Here is a 17,111-nt window from a genome sequence, read left to right as displayed (position 1 = left end):
TCACTACGCATGACACAAAGTATCCTTTCCTTTGTTCTGTTATTTAAATGTATACCACTATGTTATTTTTTATAGCCATAGAGCTGGAATTGTTGGCAAGTCTGTATGTTGCATATCCTGTTTATTTTGTATTTAGTTTATTAAAATGTAATCTTTAAGATACATCGTAGACGTTTTCTCATATGTTTTTTCTGCAATCATCCCCACAACTCTAGAAAGAATCTGAGCTAAAATGTAATTCCATGCGTTATTTATGACAGCAGCCATATTGACAACATAGAAATGAATGCTCAAACTGACCAAATGTGTTCACATTGCTTAAAAAGCAGACTATTGGCCATAACACTTAGATGTCACTATAAAAATCCATAGTAAAGCTCATTTTCAGGGGCGTCCATGTTGGAAAAATGCAAATTAAAGGTCCAGATACACCCAATCATAAAAATAAGTATTCTAATGGTTTTCCCATGCTCTGAAACCATGAAACAGACACCAAGTTTGCATTTCTAGCCCATTTGGTTCAAAAGTTATCACCAAGCTATGTTTTGATAAGTGGCCAATATTAAGGTGGCCATATTGGATTTCCAGCAAAAAAATGGCCAGGTAGTCCATATAGGTTGTGTTCCTACTGGGTCATAGGTATTATTTCTGGTGGACTACCTTTTATAGCAGGGCAAATGCAGCACACTCCCCCTTGCCCCCTGGGTAATAAGTGCAGCTTTCACTCTTACAAATGAATAAAAAATGGAAGAGATAGTAGAACAGGTCAACAGCCAAACCAACTGAGCTGCTATGTCACCGTTACGCCCCAACTAGTAGTCCCAGAAGAACAAAGACTCCTGATCAGTCTGAGAAATATTTTATTTAGTTCACAAGTATTTTCTAAGAAACTAGAGTTAATGCTTCAGAGTGGACCAAGACCAAAATAAACAAAACAGAACTTCCTGAAATAATCCAAACTTACCTGTCAGAACTAAATAAACCTATGTAACTAAAATAAACATAAGAAAACTAGGATAAAAACAAATGTCAGCCCACCCCTGTTTTTTCTTTTCTGTTTTCAAGATCCATTAAAGTGGATGTAACAGTAGACAAACGATAAAATAAACAAACACACTTCAAGCTAATAAACCCAGTTGTGACAAGATCAGCGTTTTGTGTGTAGTTTAGGTATCAGAACTTTATCCCAAGTGTTGTTTTACTATCTTTTAACACTTGTGTAAATAAATTCTGATTCATTTGAATGAGAGAAGTTGTTTGTCTTTATTTTGCACATACTTGTTACAGCTGCTGGTTCCATATGCCTGTGATCGGACTCCTTCCTTCACTGTTATTCTATAGCGCCACAGTATATAATATAAATTCCATCCATCCATCCATCCATCCATCCTCTACCGCTACCTACTCAGCCTGACTTGACTCGTCAAACCTTGACCTTGTTTGTTTTAAATACCCAGATGAGAAATAGGCGGGTTGGAGTGAAGCTGCTGTGACGGATGGTGTGATCTAAAGGAAGAAGACAACACTAAAGATGTAGAACCTGGAGGAGATGATAGATGTGCTGCTGGGTCTGAGGCTTGTGTTCCATATCAAGTTAAAAAATGAGAGTGAGAGAAGCTTCAAGCGGCAACTATTTTTTTAAATTTTTTTTTAGTTTTTCTCGCCGCTGCTGAAAAGTCAGTTGGAGCCTCGAGCAGCTCTGAAGTGACAGAGCTCCTGGTAGATCTGGTCATTCCTTATCGCCCGTCTAGATCCCTTTTTAATTCTCTCCTCACCACCAGGTTTATGAACATCTGCACCTCAGAGTTGGATCATGAAACAGACTTTTGTGCTGCCATTGCCTGTCGAATAAAATGAACAAGAAGCCTCCACCCGCCTTGACCCCTAGTGGAAAAGCGCAAAACCGAGGCGTCTTCCCCGGGGTCTCCTCCCGGAGGGACATGCCTGGAACACCTCCCTAGGGAGGAGGGACATGCCTGGAACACCTCCCTAGGGAGGAGGGACATGCATCTGTACCCAACTCAAACACATGTTTTAGTTTACAGCATCAATTTACTTTGCACAAACTAGAGTTGTCCCGATCCGATCACGTGATCGGAAATCGGGGCCGATCACGTGATTGCAGACTCGATCCGGACTCGGACGTTATGAGCCGATCAGGAATCGGATATATATATATCAGGGTTTCCGTTGTCCGGTAATTGCCGAACTTTGTCCGGTAAAATATGCCGATGTCCGGTATTTTATAATCTCTCCGGTCAAAATGTCCGGTGAAAATACTCACTGGCGCCGACATCCACGTGTGCGTTGATTTATGGTTCCGCGTCGCACCGACGCAGAGTCTACAGCGTAGGGTTCGCGGCAACGCGCACACTACGCCAGACCCTACGGCTTAGGCTCTGCGTTGGTGTGACGCGGGACCATAAATCAACGCACACGTGGAGTAGTGCGCTCGGAGCAGCAGCCATACACCGCATGCGCGCAGAGCACGCCTGTTTGTTTTGAAGCTGAAGCAGCCCTATGCTATCATGTCTGTTGTGTGGAATTACTTCAGAGTGAACGAGGAGAACAATGCTGTCGCAAACTGTAAGATTTGTCAAATGGGGATTTCGAGGGGTGGCAAGGACAAAGCTTATGTTATCTCTTAATTATCTCTAAGCTTATCTCTAATGTTTGATTGTTCTAATGTTGCACTAGTAGTTGTTCTACTTCTAACGTGAAGAAATTTTTTTTATACTGACTTAAGAATGTTCAAGCTGCCTACCTCCTATGTGCTCAGTTTACAGTACACATGTTAAAATATAATAAAAGGGTCATCCTGCATAATTTTCTTTTCTCTTCTTCATTTTTTATTGTTTTATAAAAGTATCGGATCGGGACTCGGTATCGGCAAGTCCTCAAAATCAAAGGACTCGGACTCGGGGGCAAAAAAACCTGATCAGGACATCCCTAGCACAAACATACCTTGAAGTCCTCCACAGACGATGCTTGCTTAGCACAATACCAGAAATGGTTCACGATGTCCCGGATCCAAGGCAACAGTTCAGACTGGTCCCTCACCGTACCAGCCTGAAAACAGAATAGACCAGTGTTAGACAGTCACAATAAAAATGCTGCTTCATTGCAGCACGGTATAAAAATGTAGAAATCTAGTCACCACCAAATCCCTCATAATACAATGAAATTGCATACCCGTCTGAGCTTCTTCCCTAAACTCTTCGCTGCATGCCAAATATCTAGGGAATGTTGTAGTCCCCATTCCTTGTATTTTCCATGTTCTGGATCTGTGAATAAAAAAGAAGCCTTTACAATCACAAAGATCCATCTGAACATCCAGAATCCAAATCTCACGACCATTTTACTTACTCAGCAAAGCTGAAATTTGTGTGTGGGCATCAGTGACCACTTCTGTTATGTGTATCTCCGGCAGAAGTGCATCCATGGTTCGTATGAAGCACTCCTTCTCCATGATCACGGAGTTTCGGTTCATTTCTCGCTTATCCAGGGAGACGATGTGCACAATGTCTCTAGATTCCTGCTCTATGGTTTTATATGTACAATACTGAGCACAGTGGCCTGCAGAATGAAAACCATGGTCGTCAATATGTGAACTGTGCAAATCAAAATCTCTCTCTCTCTCTCTCTCACACTCACACACTCACATACCTGGAGAATCCATCCTGCCATCACCTTATGGGAAGACAAAAAACAAACATTACAAAGGTAACACAACATGGTTTTGATCAGTTATAGCAAACTATCAAAATGACAATAGCAGGATATAACAATGATTCTTGTCTTATTCACTAACACGTTATGGATACAGATCACAGGCGACAAAGCTACCAAAACAAGGACTCACCAAGAACAACAACCTTGTCCTTCTCGCGTAAACGGGTCAGGACACCAGCTCTGATGTTCTGCCAGAACTCGTCAACAGGTTCGATGCAGTAGCTATCCTGGATTTTGAAATATGTTGACTCTGCTACATCCCCATCTGCATGCAGTTGAACAGAAAAGCCACTTTCCTGTAGTTGTTTCCTGATAATAAAATGTTTGTGGAGAGCATGAAGTCCCCTGCTTGCATCCCATACTTCAAAAGTGGCTGTGAATTCCACCTCCAGAGGATGTGTCCAAAAGGGCATCGCTACTAGGGCTGGGCGATATGGACCAAAAGTCATATCTCGATATTTTCTAGCTGAATGTCGATACTCGATATATATCGATATTTTTTCTGTGCCATAATTGGGGTTTCCCCCAAAGCATTATAGCATAGCATCTCTGTTAGCTTCATTTTTTTCTGAGGCAAACCCTTAAAAAAACAGTCAGTTTTAATACAAAGCCTCGTGCCAAATGTCACACAGGTTCCTTTATTAACAGAGGTCTGCACAATATCAAAATGTATAAAACAAATGAAATAAAAATAAACTGCCTGCATATATAGAATAAAAATGCTTCTTGAATAAAATAAAACAAATATCTTTCCTGCATAACAATTCAATTAAAATACACTGCAATTAATACAATGTAGACAGTAACAGGCAGACTTTTCCACTGAGGTTGACAAATAACAAAACATTTGTGCAAATCTCAAATAAAACATTCAAGTCAATTTGTCACAAAATAAGCTATATCAAAATCATAAAAAAAAAGATTTTAATCAATATAAACGATATTGTCTCGTACCATATCGCGTTTGAAAATATATCGATATATATTAAAATCTCGATATATCGCCCAGCCCTAATAGCTACAAGAAAAAAAAAAGAAAAGTAATAAAAAGAAGTGCAACATAGTTACTATTCCAAACACTACTACAATGTTGACACACTTACACCAACACATAATAACCTAAAAATAACCAAGTTTTCAATTCTTAACCTTGAAAATGTTCTTTTGTGTGTGAGAACAAACACACACACACACACGCGCACACAATGATTGTATGCTTACCCATTCCAAAACAACTCCAGTTCCCCGGGCATTCATTTCAACTTGAAATGGTGGTCTTCCTTGGCATTTTACACCAGTTATTCTGTCCGAGTAGTTGCATGCTTTCATAGGTAAGTGCAGATAAGACGTCGGCATCTTCAAGTTGTCAAGGTAAGAGATGCAGGCCCTCTTTTCAATCAGTTCATCTTCATGGACAACTTTCAGTTCGTCTGGCAAATCTGTGCATTCATCGTCTGTGGGGTTGGGGATAGAAACATCTAGCACAGTCTCGTCCATACTTATTTCTTGAAGCTGCTCGATGCTACACCACCAACACTGCATAAAGAAGCAAAATAAGAAGGCAAAATAAGGAAATCTTACAGATTACAGATTTCCTTACTACTACTACTACTACTACTACTACTACTACTACTAATAATAATAATAATAATACACTTCCTACTCCTAATACAAGATGATGAATGAGATGATTTCAACATACTGTAGTTGCAGAAACCGAGCATATTCCTCGTCCGAGCTGTCCCCATCCTCCCCCATCCTCACAGAATCTCGGGTTTGTCCAGTTCTCATCCATTTCAATACTGCACATAAACACACATATACGTAAGCAGGAAAGAAATATCAACAATACAACATGTAATACAATTCATTAGAAAGACTTACTAGCTGTTCCTTGGATCATTGACTGCATCCTCATCCGGAGAGTCTTGGCGCTCTTCTTCCTCCACAATACTCAGAGAATGAACGCTGCACATAGAGTAGAAATATAAGTACACTTTCAGTAGACAATAATAGAAATACAAGTGTGAAAAAAAGATACATTTGCATTCAGTCAACATTAAGTAGTAATAAGTAATAAACATTCATTCACTGTCTTAGACAAACTAAGAAGGGGCAGCAATAGCAAAAACAGACAGTTTTACATTTACATTTCATGATTCAGCAACACGAAATCATTAATTAAATGTGTCATTAATTAATTAAATGCAGTTTTACATTTCATGATTCTCACGCAACACGAAATAATTAATTAAATGTGTCATTAATTAATTAAATGCTGAAACAATAAATATATATTTTTACTTAAAATGAATTGTAATTTAATTAATTAATGACATATTTCATTCCAATTTTAATTAATTAATGACACATTTAATTAATTCATGATATATTTAATTCCCAATTTAATTAATTAATGATGTATTTATTTATTTAATTTTGGCACAAAAAATCCTCCATACTACAGCCTTCAGCTAATGAAACTCACCTGGCCTCTAAAACACCGACCTCTTCTGCCTCAGCGCCTTTTTCCAGCATTTGCACACCTTCCATTTGAAATTCACCCCTGAGTGAAAACAGAAATTCAGACAATGATGAAAAAATAAAATAAACGTTACACAAAACATAAAACTGCAGGCGCTGTAAAAACGTACCTATCACGGTCCGACTCCTCTGTTATGCTGGACACTATATGCTGTAGAGGGTGTTGTTTGTGGGGAGTTGAAGTGACTTCCTTCTTTTGATAGCTGTAGAGAAATAACATGTATGAAAAAGGGGGGGAGGAACACAACAGAATCCCCTTTGTCTCTGTAACCTACAGTCAGAACAAGCAACTTGGTCAGGTAAATCACATGCAAACTCAGATAATAATCCCGATATGATTCAATACGATAGATCTTCCATCTTTGGTATTTTCCACCGGAGAAAGCTACACATTTACCTAAAACATTTATATTTGCGGTTTGCAGTCATCGTTTACGACTGATAATCCTAACATTAGCTTTTGAAAATTACCATGTTAGCAATAAATAGCTATCAGCTTGATAATTCGGAGTTCTACTGGGTTTATGAACATAAACGGAGGACTAGATGGCCTCAGTGATAATACAAGACACATTACAAACTCAAAAGAAGTGTATATAGATGATATAAATGTACTTACTAGTCCAACAATAACAGGGCTAACTCCCCATCTGTCGGACATCCTTCCTCGTCTTTCAGCTCACACCAACGAGTGAACGCCGGGCCAATGTTGATTCTCGTCCAGGCATTTAGCTTGTTACTCTACCGCTTTCCTTTTTTCGCCTCCTCCGATAAAACTTTTATTTTCTTCGGCTTTTTCGCTGCTTCGGCCATGATACCAACTCCGCATTTCGCTCACCACCAGTTCTCCTGAGCTCTGCGCTCCACACAGTGGCGCCAGCAGAAAAAAAATCTGATGGTGGCTAGTGGGTGGCAAGGCAAATTCTTAGGGTGGCATACCCAACCAAAAAAAAATGTGTGTGTATGTATGTATATATATATATATATATATATATATATATATATATATATATATATATATATATATATATATATATATATATATATATATACTTTACTTTAATATATTTTATATTTATATATTTTAACAGTATTTTATTATCACTTTACTTATATTCACTGCCAGCCCGTTTCAGAGTCCGTTTTCCGATCTACCGAAGCCAAAATAATCTCGTATTTACGACTATGTGAACACCGAAGCCCCCTTGAATAAAGGGGAGAGTCTCTTCTGTCCTCAGAAAAAGGAATTTTGTTCCTACCGTTTGCCGTTCGTTCGTAATCTGCAGTAGAATGCGGCAGCGATCTCCTCTCTCACTCGCAGATGCCCCTCGGGGAGGGGCAAATGGCGGCTTTATAGAGAGTGGCAATGCTGCCCTCTGGTGGACAAATATTAGACACAAATGACGTCTATAAACATCAATGGCAGTGAATGAGTTAACTTGTATATTTATGTTATTCAACTATTCATGACAATACAATGGCCAACACAAATTTGACATTTGACAGACTACTGTTGTTTCTTGAAGACCAACCCGCATCAGGGTATGGAGGGCACCTTATATCACCATTAGATGGCATCTTTACGCTAATAAGGCCAGTGACATGTATAAAGTTTTCTTTTACAGTCTGTGAATAAGGCACAGTGATGTACTGCTCTACAAAGCAAAAAGGCAGTAACTGTGCAGGGCTCCAAACAGAATAAATTGACTTATTTTGATTAATAATAAATATACTGTAATGAAATTATACCCACATTAATTTACTGACCTTTACATGAACATCAATGCACTTGAACACAACAACTGTTTTCAATACTCTTTTATTACAATTAATACATTTCACCAGGCTCAGAACCAATTCTGCACCTCCACCAAGGGTCCAAGGGAAGACTTTCAGTTGTGGCTGCTTGGGTCCTTCTGCTCTTGACTGGGATATGTCTAGAATAAACAAGATGAGAGAGGAAATTACTATTATTTATTTAAAGAAAATAGAAGAAGAATATTCTTTACACGGGAAGAGTAGACACCAGTTTACCTTTGAAAACATGAAGTAATGACAAGGTAAAATAACATACTCATTGTTACATTACTACTAGCATCAGTTGTAAGCTTTTGTGAAGAATTCCATATTCAATAGGTATTTCTAATAACTAAGAATTCCATCTAAGTGAACAGGAGACAGCATTTCCCTCATAGTCAAAGCCATGGTTTGTGGATATTGCCTACACATATTTACATCTGGTTCAAGCATATAAATCAACATGACCTATTAGAAGGAAGAAACATCCAACCCATTTTTTGTAACATTTCATAATGGCTAATTTAACACTTAATGCACAACAGCAAGATCAATGGATTTCTACTGCTGATGTCTTCATCATCCAATTCAGTAGCTGAATATTACCTGCAGGCCCAGGAATTTTTGATTCATCTTCTGCACCTTCAGGCCCAGGAATTGTTGATTCATCGTCTGTACCTTCTGTCCTTGTTCTTCTCACCCTGGACTCATCCTCACTGCATCCTGGTACTTCTTCCACACCGGGGTTCTGCTTCTCAACATTCTCACTTTTCTTCTCATTAGTTCCACTCTTGCCAAAAAAATGTGATATGTCGTGTTTTCTTTTCATCTTCTAACCTCTGTAGATTGAAAGCAATTCAGCAAAGTGGTTAGTTAGCTATGCTAACTTTTCCGCTTTGCATGCTAACTTCATAGAGCAAGCAAAAGTCTCACTCATTCAGTATGCACATGTATAAAGAATATTTCCAGTCAAATAAATATACTACACAAACACTGCAAACTCTGTATAACATACATACCGACAAAATTCATTTTCAGAATCCGACGTAGCGTTGGTTTTGCTGCTTGAATGCACTGTATGCTTCAGTTTCCAAACTGACTTCAGCAGCACCTCCGAACATCAAGTCGAAGAGAGGGGAGCGGTTGGGGAGATCTGAACGGAGGCGGAGCAATGGATCTACTGCATGTAACATTGGGCGTAGGGATCCCGTTGTGGTCGGATTCTTATTCTTACTAATATATATTATTGTTGTTGCTATTTCTGTTAAAAATATAGAAGCCTATGTTTAAAATATATTTCCTAGATCTACATAAATCCAATGCGCCTCCTTGGGTTGGCTAAGGGGTGGCTCAGAGTAATCCAGTGGTGGCTGTAGCCACCCCTAGCCACCACATGGTGGCGCCATTGGCTCCACGCCCCGCCCAGCTTTTGTCTCGACTACGAATGGGGAAGGAGGGGGAAGTGACGTATGCCGTAAAGCAGTCAAAGCTGTAAAAGTTTGTAGTTTTTAAGTGTGGAAGGGTCCTACCATGCACCTCAAAGTTACATAGTGCCAGTGAAGGCGATACAGACCCCTCAGACCATGACAGAGGTTCATTAAACCTGTTGGAAGTTGATGTACCATCACAGTGACTCTGGAAATATTATATTAAGGTGGAAAAGTTACAGAGTGCTGCTTTAAATTGTGTTTTTGTGTTTTGATTGTTGTACGGCGACCTTGAGTGTCCTGAAAGGCGCCTAACAACTGAAATGTATTATTATTATTATTATTGTTTTGGATTCAGGAAAAAGAAGCGGAAATTAGGGGAATTGCGTCATGACGTTCTCCGTGCGTCGCTGGTTTGATTCAGATATCCCAAATGATTACAATCACCATGTATACAGGGATAACCCTGTTAGCTCAGCATGGAAACAGATTATTCCCAATGTTTCAGTAACCGGAATATTGACCGTAAACCCAATTTTTGCATGGAAACGTAGTCAGTGTTGCTGACAGAGGACGGGCAGGGGGAGAACTGGACCCCCCCTGAAAGACTTGCAGAGACCCATAAGGTCGTCGTGAGACGTCCATGAGGAGGTGGGGGGACAAAGACACGTCTGGACCTGGACTTGAAACCCTAAAACACAGTTTCTGTCTTTATTACTGCTCTAAAGTTGAACATTTGGACCTGGATCTGGACCCTGGTGGTCTGTAGAGGACCTGCAGGTCTGGATCTGGTCTGGGGAGGGAGTGCATAACAGGCGCACATAACATATCTTGCAAAATACAACCAGAAAATGGTTAGAAGTAATAATATTGGGATTAGATGTGGAGAAGGCTTTTGATTCGGTCGGGTGGGACTTTTTATATATGGCTCTGGAGCGATTCGGTTTCCATGAAACATTTATAAAATTTAAAAACAAAAACATGTGAGAGGCAACACAAGAAGGAGCAAAACTCTTTGAATTTTACCACCACCTTTTTATTTCTTTTTTGGTCTTTGGATGCTGAACAAACAGTAAAAATGATAAAGAAAAGGAAAAGCGTGAAGAAACAGTTACATGATTCAGCTTCAACTGAACTGTAACAGACGCTCCTGTTTCAAAACACCAGAAAAGGGAAACTACTGCTAAAAAAGAAGTTTCTCTGAGAACCTTTCTTAGAAGAAGGACTGAACTTGTGTTCCAGATGAATCATTCAATGATTGCTGCACGGCTGCAGATTAAAGTATTGCGGAGCAGAAAATGTATGTAATAAATGATAAATGTCATTTTAATGCAGACGACACCCCACTAAATATTTCCGGTCTAAAAGTCTCAGGACATCAGAACACTCAGTCCTACAGTTTGTTGTTCAGTCTGTTGGACTGAATTGATCTGTATTTAATTAGACTATAATGAACTTGTCTGTGTTTACCGTAAAGTGTCCTAAAAGTAAGAAGAACTTGTATTACTACCCATTTTAATAGTTTCACCCTGAACACCACCTTTCTAAAAGCTGATTAACATGAAGGTATTGATTAATAGGACATGATAATCAATCTCATATCTGATTAATATCTGATTCTACCTGGATGTTAGAATGTAGATTTGGTTTAAATCAAATGTAGCACACACACTTCCCTTCACCAATTATGACTAAAAGAGATAAAAGACGGTCTGTAACATATGTCTGATGACAGTTTGGTCCTGTTCTCATAATCCTGTGTCTTTCGTTGCTGCTTTTTGTTGATTTACGAGTTAACAAAACGTCATGGCAGCAGCAGGATCTGAGCTCTTCCTTTCACACGTCCGTGATCAGGATCAGGACCAGACACAAGTCGGGGATCCAGATGGAGGTCGGCAGCCTGTCAGTCAGTCCGTATCACCGTGGTAACCACCTGGGAAGACAGTCAGATGAAAATGTGACTCGTGTCTCTTCTACAAACCCTCCAGTCTTCTTCACATCTCTCTGGCTTCTTTTCAATCACTCATCTTCCTCAGCTTCCTTTTCTGTAACTCTGAGCTTTTGTTGTCCCTGATCTGTGATTGTCACCGCTGCAGAGGGACCTCTGCAATAATGATTAGAATCATCTTATCTGAACCACACATGCTTTTGTCTAATTCTACAGCTCAGGTCAGGCTGGTCTTCTTGAGGCTTGCCACCCGTCCCTTGAAATACGGAATTGTTACGTAGTTGGGAATTAAAAGATGCATTCCGTATTGAACAAATACGGACATATATTTATGCTCTTATTTATTTATGTAATAATATACAGGTGAAGGTCGGAAAATTTAAATATATTGCGAAACGTCATTCGTAGTAAATTAAACTAAAGGTGAAACAAATATATTATTTCCCACTACATTCAAAGTGAGATATTTCAAGCCTTTATTTGTTATAATTTTGATGATTATGGCTCACAGTTTATGAAACCCCAAATAAAAAATCTCAAGAAATTAGAATATATTATGAAATCAATAAATAATTCGATCATCAAAATTATAACAAATAAAGGTTTAACATATCTTGCTTTGCATGTAATAAGACTAAGTAATATATTAGTTTCACCTTTTAAGTTGAATTATTGAAAAAAGTTAACTTTTACACCATATTCTAAGTTTCCGACCTTCACCTGTAGCTATATTCTACATCTTGGCTGATGTGGACATACGTAGCATAGGAGGCTATTTCAGTTGCTAGTATGGTTGTCTGTCTGTACAGTCATGCAAGTTCAAAGCTATTAAAGCACTTTAAACTTTAAATCAAAGCATTTTGTTTTTTCATATAAAATAAATACATTTCTATTCAGTTTAGAAGTTTTGGGGACGTCCCTTTTTTTGGCGCCTGCGCTGCTGAAATCGGGGCGTCGCTTATTTCTATTTCTGAAAGGTGGCAGCAACCCTACACACAAACACCACTGAAAGTCAGCACGCAAAACGAATAAACGTCATTACAAGTTGCACAAGTGAGTGCAGTGGAAAAAGAGTTGAAAGTTCTTAAAAGTTGGTTTGATATCAATAAATTATCACTGAATTTAAGTAAAACAAAATGTATAATCTTTGGTAACCGAAAAGTAAATTGTAAAGTTAAGCTCAAAATTAATGATGTCGAAATTGAACGAGTATGTGAAAATAAATTCTTGGGCGTGATAATTGATGATAAACTTGATTGGAAAACACATATAAACAATATTAAATCTAAATTGTCCGAAACCATTGCAATCCTATACAAGACAAAAGAACTTTTAAATCAGAAATCCACTTACATACTGTACTGTTCACTCATTGTTCCATACATTACTTACTGTGTGGAGGTTTGGGGAAATACTTACATAACAAACATTGATCCAATAATTACATTACAAAAGAGAGCCATAAGAATTGTAAATAATTCAAAATACCGCGACCCAACAAACCCACCCTTCATTAAACTAAATACCTTAAAATGTGTAGATCTAGTTGAGCTAAGGACTTCTCTTATATTGTATAAGGCACAACAACCTACTTCCTTACTGCATTCAAGAAATGTTTTCACCAGAGAAAGTCGGTATGAACTCAGGGGAACTTGTATGTTTAAAAAAATAAAGGTAAGGACAAACTTTAGAGGTAGATGTGTTTCTGTTAAAGGGGTAAACTTGTGGAACAGTCTCTGTGATGAGCTAAAAATGTGTAGTTCTATCTGCAAATTCCAAAAAATGTTTAAACTTAGGGCAATTGCTAAATATAAACTATGACCAAGAGCAGCTTCTCCTGTAAATCCTCTATATCACATGCTTTTGTTGTAATTGATATCTGTAATACCTTTTATTTTGATTTGTTTTGATGTATTGTAAAAAAGGGTAAGCATCATATAAGCTACGGCTTCAGTCTACACCTTTTTTGGTTCATATATTTATGTATCCAGCTTTACTGTGGTGCATGTTTTGATTCACTAATGGACCAAATAAAATTAACTAACTAACTAACAACGATGTCACCGCCAGCAGAGACTCACCTATTTAGTCCATGCCATGCTGATGAAGGCGGGAGACTCAGCTCTGCGAGTTGACCTGCCGTATTTGGACAAGGCAGATCTGCGCTTTCTAGCGCCTCCCCCAGAACAATCCTGGAAGTTAGAGATGGAGAGACTTTAGACCACAAACATGGATTCTTATTTGAAGTGAAGCTGCTGACAGCAAAACTTGGCCCTTTGTGTCCTTTAGATTAACTTTTATTATGTTCTGAATCTTGATAATGAAACGATATTCAGACCCACTTATACACTAACACGCAGGAGCCACTGCTGCCACTAGGGGGCGCTGTAGTGCAACAACCACCACAGTAAACAGGATTTGGGGAGAATGAAGGTTGTCTGAATTTATCTGTCGCAGCTGAGCCCCTCATGTGTTCAGTGATGCCTTCACTTCAACTTTAAAGGTGAACACAATTAAGTAATTTAAATTAAAAGTAGGAACAAAACAAATCAGCAGTGACAGGGAAGAAATTAAAAGTTGTTGTCAGACCTGACATGTGAGATCAGGAGAAAAATACATGGAGACAAAGTTCATATAAGTGAATTTAGTATAAAAGGGTTTGTTTTAAAAACATCTGAAATAAGATGAAGGTTAGAGTAAATGAAAAGACTCGGTGGGGAATTGTGAGGAAAGAGTCAGATCCCTCAACTATTGTCTTTGGCTGGAACCTGAATAATTTTCTGCAGGAAGTGAAACTGATTTCTGAGCAGATTTGCTACTTTTATGCTGCTGTCAGCTTTAAATGTTTGATTTAAAAAAGTCTGTAATCTGTAACAGAGTGATGTGTCTCCAGTAATCGTCTGAAAGGCATCCAGCTCCCCCGTCTGTAGAAAACCCCTCAGATGACCGTAGTTGGAGCATAATTCACCGTTTCGAGACACAGTCTGGTTCAGTCTATCATTTAAGCAGAATTAAACCACCAAGTTTAGAAGTTTGCAGCGAGGCGTACCGGCACGCAGGTGTTGTTGTTGTCTTTGACGCACAGGTGGAGTTTGCAGTGCAGGTAGAGCTCACCAGAGCTGTCCTTGAACTCAAACAAGCTGAAAGAGAAATAGCTGGAGGTTCCTTCTCCGTTTCCCTCCACCTGCACCGTCGGGTCGGCGTTGTTTGCACAGCTGTCCAAAAACAAGAAAACACCCTTTCCTCAGCAGTGGCCAACAGCGAGCAGAACGATCGTCCATGAATCTGCCCCAAGAGAGTCTCAGAACACGACCTACCCGTCCTGGATCAGGTCGTATTTCGGGCTGCTATTGGACTCTTCCTGGCCGGTGGCCCAGCAGGAGTTGATCACCATGGCGACCAAGTCTGCATCCAGCCCGTCGCTCGTCAGCTCCACCCAGATCTTCTGGTCCAGCAGCACCTGGGTGTTGGAGTCCACGGCTTGTGTGCGTTCGGCGTCCGTGTAGGCGTTCATCGTCACCGTGAAACTAGAAGCCACCTCAGATGTGACCTCCTGGGAGACGGAGCTGCAGAGCAAACACAAGCACAACGTCAGCCCGTCGGCCTCACAAACCAGCCGACAACAGAAGTAGAAGCGAACCAGCAGCCACAACAAACCTGTCCTTGATTCTGAAGCCCATAGTCCTGATTTCTGGTTCAATGTGGACGCAGGAGACGTCCATCTTCAACTGGCTGTGGCGAGTGATGACATCGGAGGAGGGGCTGGCCTGGGTTTTGATGGTGTTCTTGTACACCACTTGGCCGTCGTCTTCCTGCAGGATCACATTTAGATGTTTGAGTGAAGGGGCTCATTTATGTTTCCACCTCCGTCATGTTGCGTTCATCTTTCTGTTAACAGTCTGTAATGAACTTGGAGCCGCTTCTACCTGTATGTAACAACCCAGATGTAGAAGCCACCTGCAGCCACTAGAGGGCCCCGGAGCTCCCGTTTCATTTACATACCGTATTTTCTGGACTATAAGCCGCTACTTTTTTCATAGGTTTTCAACCGTGCGGCTTATACAAAGGTGCAGCTATTCTGTGGATTTTTCTTCCACCGCTCGGGGCGCTCTAACCGGAATTAGAATCAACACTAAGACAAAATAAATGCAAAGAAGAATAGCTACTTCTTCTTTAGCAGATAGAAGTAGGTATAAACAGATTACAAACAGATAAATAAATACCGGTTATTTTCTCTTGGTTCTGTCCCGTTTTAATCAGCAAAGTTGCTGCCGTGTTAAAAGACACTGTTAGGAAAGGATCTATTTAGGAACAAACATGTACATCATTTACAGTTCAAAATCCTTCTGTACATGTAGTAAATATCTAATCTAACAACATAAATATCTGCGGCTTGCATATCTAAATAGAGCGGATGAGGGTTGTATGCAGGTGCGGCTTGTATATCTTTTTTTAATTATTTTTTAAAAAATAGAGCGGATGCGACTTATATGCAGGTGCGTCTTATAGTCCAGAAAATGCGCTATTCAGTATTTAGCAAAAATAAGAACCTGGTTTATTTGTAGACAGCTAAATGCAAACATTAGAGAACGGTACTTTGAAATACCTAAATTATTCCTCAGATGTGTCGTCTGTTTGGGATATAAGAGTGTTTTCCTGTTTATAAATCCGGAATGTTTTTCAACCACACTTTGTTTTTATTTCAAAAGGCCCTTGTACATTGTTGTGGTAGCGTAGCTAACGTCAGCAGGATTTATGTCAGTTACTGTATTCGGGTTTATTTTTGTAGCTCAGCTTGAATGTTAAAGTTGTACAGGTCCCTAAATGTGTTGAACAGACAACCAACATGACTGCAAACATCTGTAGATCCTAAAGTGGAGGAGCCAGAGAAGAAGCCCAGCTGTGGCTGGAGGAGACTGTGGACAGTAAAGAGGTGGAGAGAGAACCCACCGCCACCTCCGTCCCGCAGTTGTCGTTGTCAAAGCTGAATGTCACCATGTGGCTCTCCTCGTCCATGACACCCTTGCACGTCGCGTCGTTGAGGTGCAAGGCAGAGTAGTCGAGACCTTTCTCCTCCAGGAGGCAACCCACCAGAGTGATTGAAGCAGAGTCACCTGTGCAGACCGTCGGATCACCTGAACATGAGAATATTGTGTTAAAAGTTAAATGTTGTTCTACAATCCCTCGCTCCTGTTTGGTCGTTATAAGAGCTGCATTACCCAGAGCGCCTGAACTTCTGTAACTGGAGGCAAAAATGGCTCTACAGAGGCAGGTGGGAGTATCCAGGGGGGATACCAGTCCACAGAACTCATTTTCACTGCAGGGACTCTCTTCACAAAAGATCTGAGGCAGAGCTGCAGGGGGCACAATGTTAGTTCAAACACGTTACTAATTATAACATGAACTACAAAATTTCAGGACATTTTTATATGGGCATGCCCTACCGCCCATCCGTCCCCTCTCGCTGCTTTGGTTTGGGGATGTAGTGGTTGTGTTTAAGGTTGTTAATGGTTGTGTTTAAGGTTGTTTTGGTTGTGTTTAAGGTTGTTAATGGTTGTGTTTAAGGTTGTTAATGGTTGTGTTTAAGGTTGTTAATGGTTGTGTTTAAGGTTGTTAATGGTTCTGTTTAAGGTTGTTAATGGTTGTGTTTAAGGTTGTTAATG

At 39.8% G+C, this 17,111-nt stretch overlaps 2 protein-coding genes across 4 annotated transcripts in view; one reads left to right on the top strand and one right to left on the bottom strand.

The window, feature by feature from the left end:
* Positions 1-17,111, top strand: part of LOC133420234 (C-reactive protein-like) — a 70,369-nt gene that overhangs the window by 7,185 nt on the left and 46,073 nt on the right. The window lies entirely within an intron of this gene.
* LOC133420217 (alpha-tectorin-like) overlaps positions 10,532-17,111 on the bottom strand; it is a 31,406-nt gene continuing 24,826 nt past the window's right edge. For all 3 annotated transcript variants that reach the window (XM_061709828.1, XM_061709830.1, XM_061709831.1), the window contains 7 exons: positions 16,668-16,802; positions 16,399-16,583; positions 15,106-15,260; positions 14,766-15,014; positions 14,498-14,663; positions 13,530-13,640; positions 10,532-11,433 (listed from right to left, as the gene is read on the bottom strand). In XM_061709828.1, the coding sequence (XP_061565812.1) occupies positions 13,530-13,640; positions 14,498-14,663; positions 14,766-15,014; positions 15,106-15,260; positions 16,399-16,583; positions 16,668-16,802 (1,001 nt within the window). In that variant the 3' untranslated portion in view covers positions 10,532-11,433. The remainder of the gene's footprint in view (positions 11,434-13,529; positions 13,641-14,497; positions 14,664-14,765; positions 15,015-15,105; positions 15,261-16,398; positions 16,584-16,667; positions 16,803-17,111) is intronic.

This window comes from Cololabis saira, chromosome 20 (assembly GCF_033807715.1).
Source record: "Cololabis saira isolate AMF1-May2022 chromosome 20, fColSai1.1, whole genome shotgun sequence".
NCBI classification, from domain to species: Eukaryota; Metazoa; Chordata; class Actinopteri; order Beloniformes; family Belonidae; genus Cololabis; species Cololabis saira.
The sequence above is the reverse complement of the archived record's forward strand: the minus strand, read 5'-3'. Positions and strand labels throughout refer to the sequence as shown.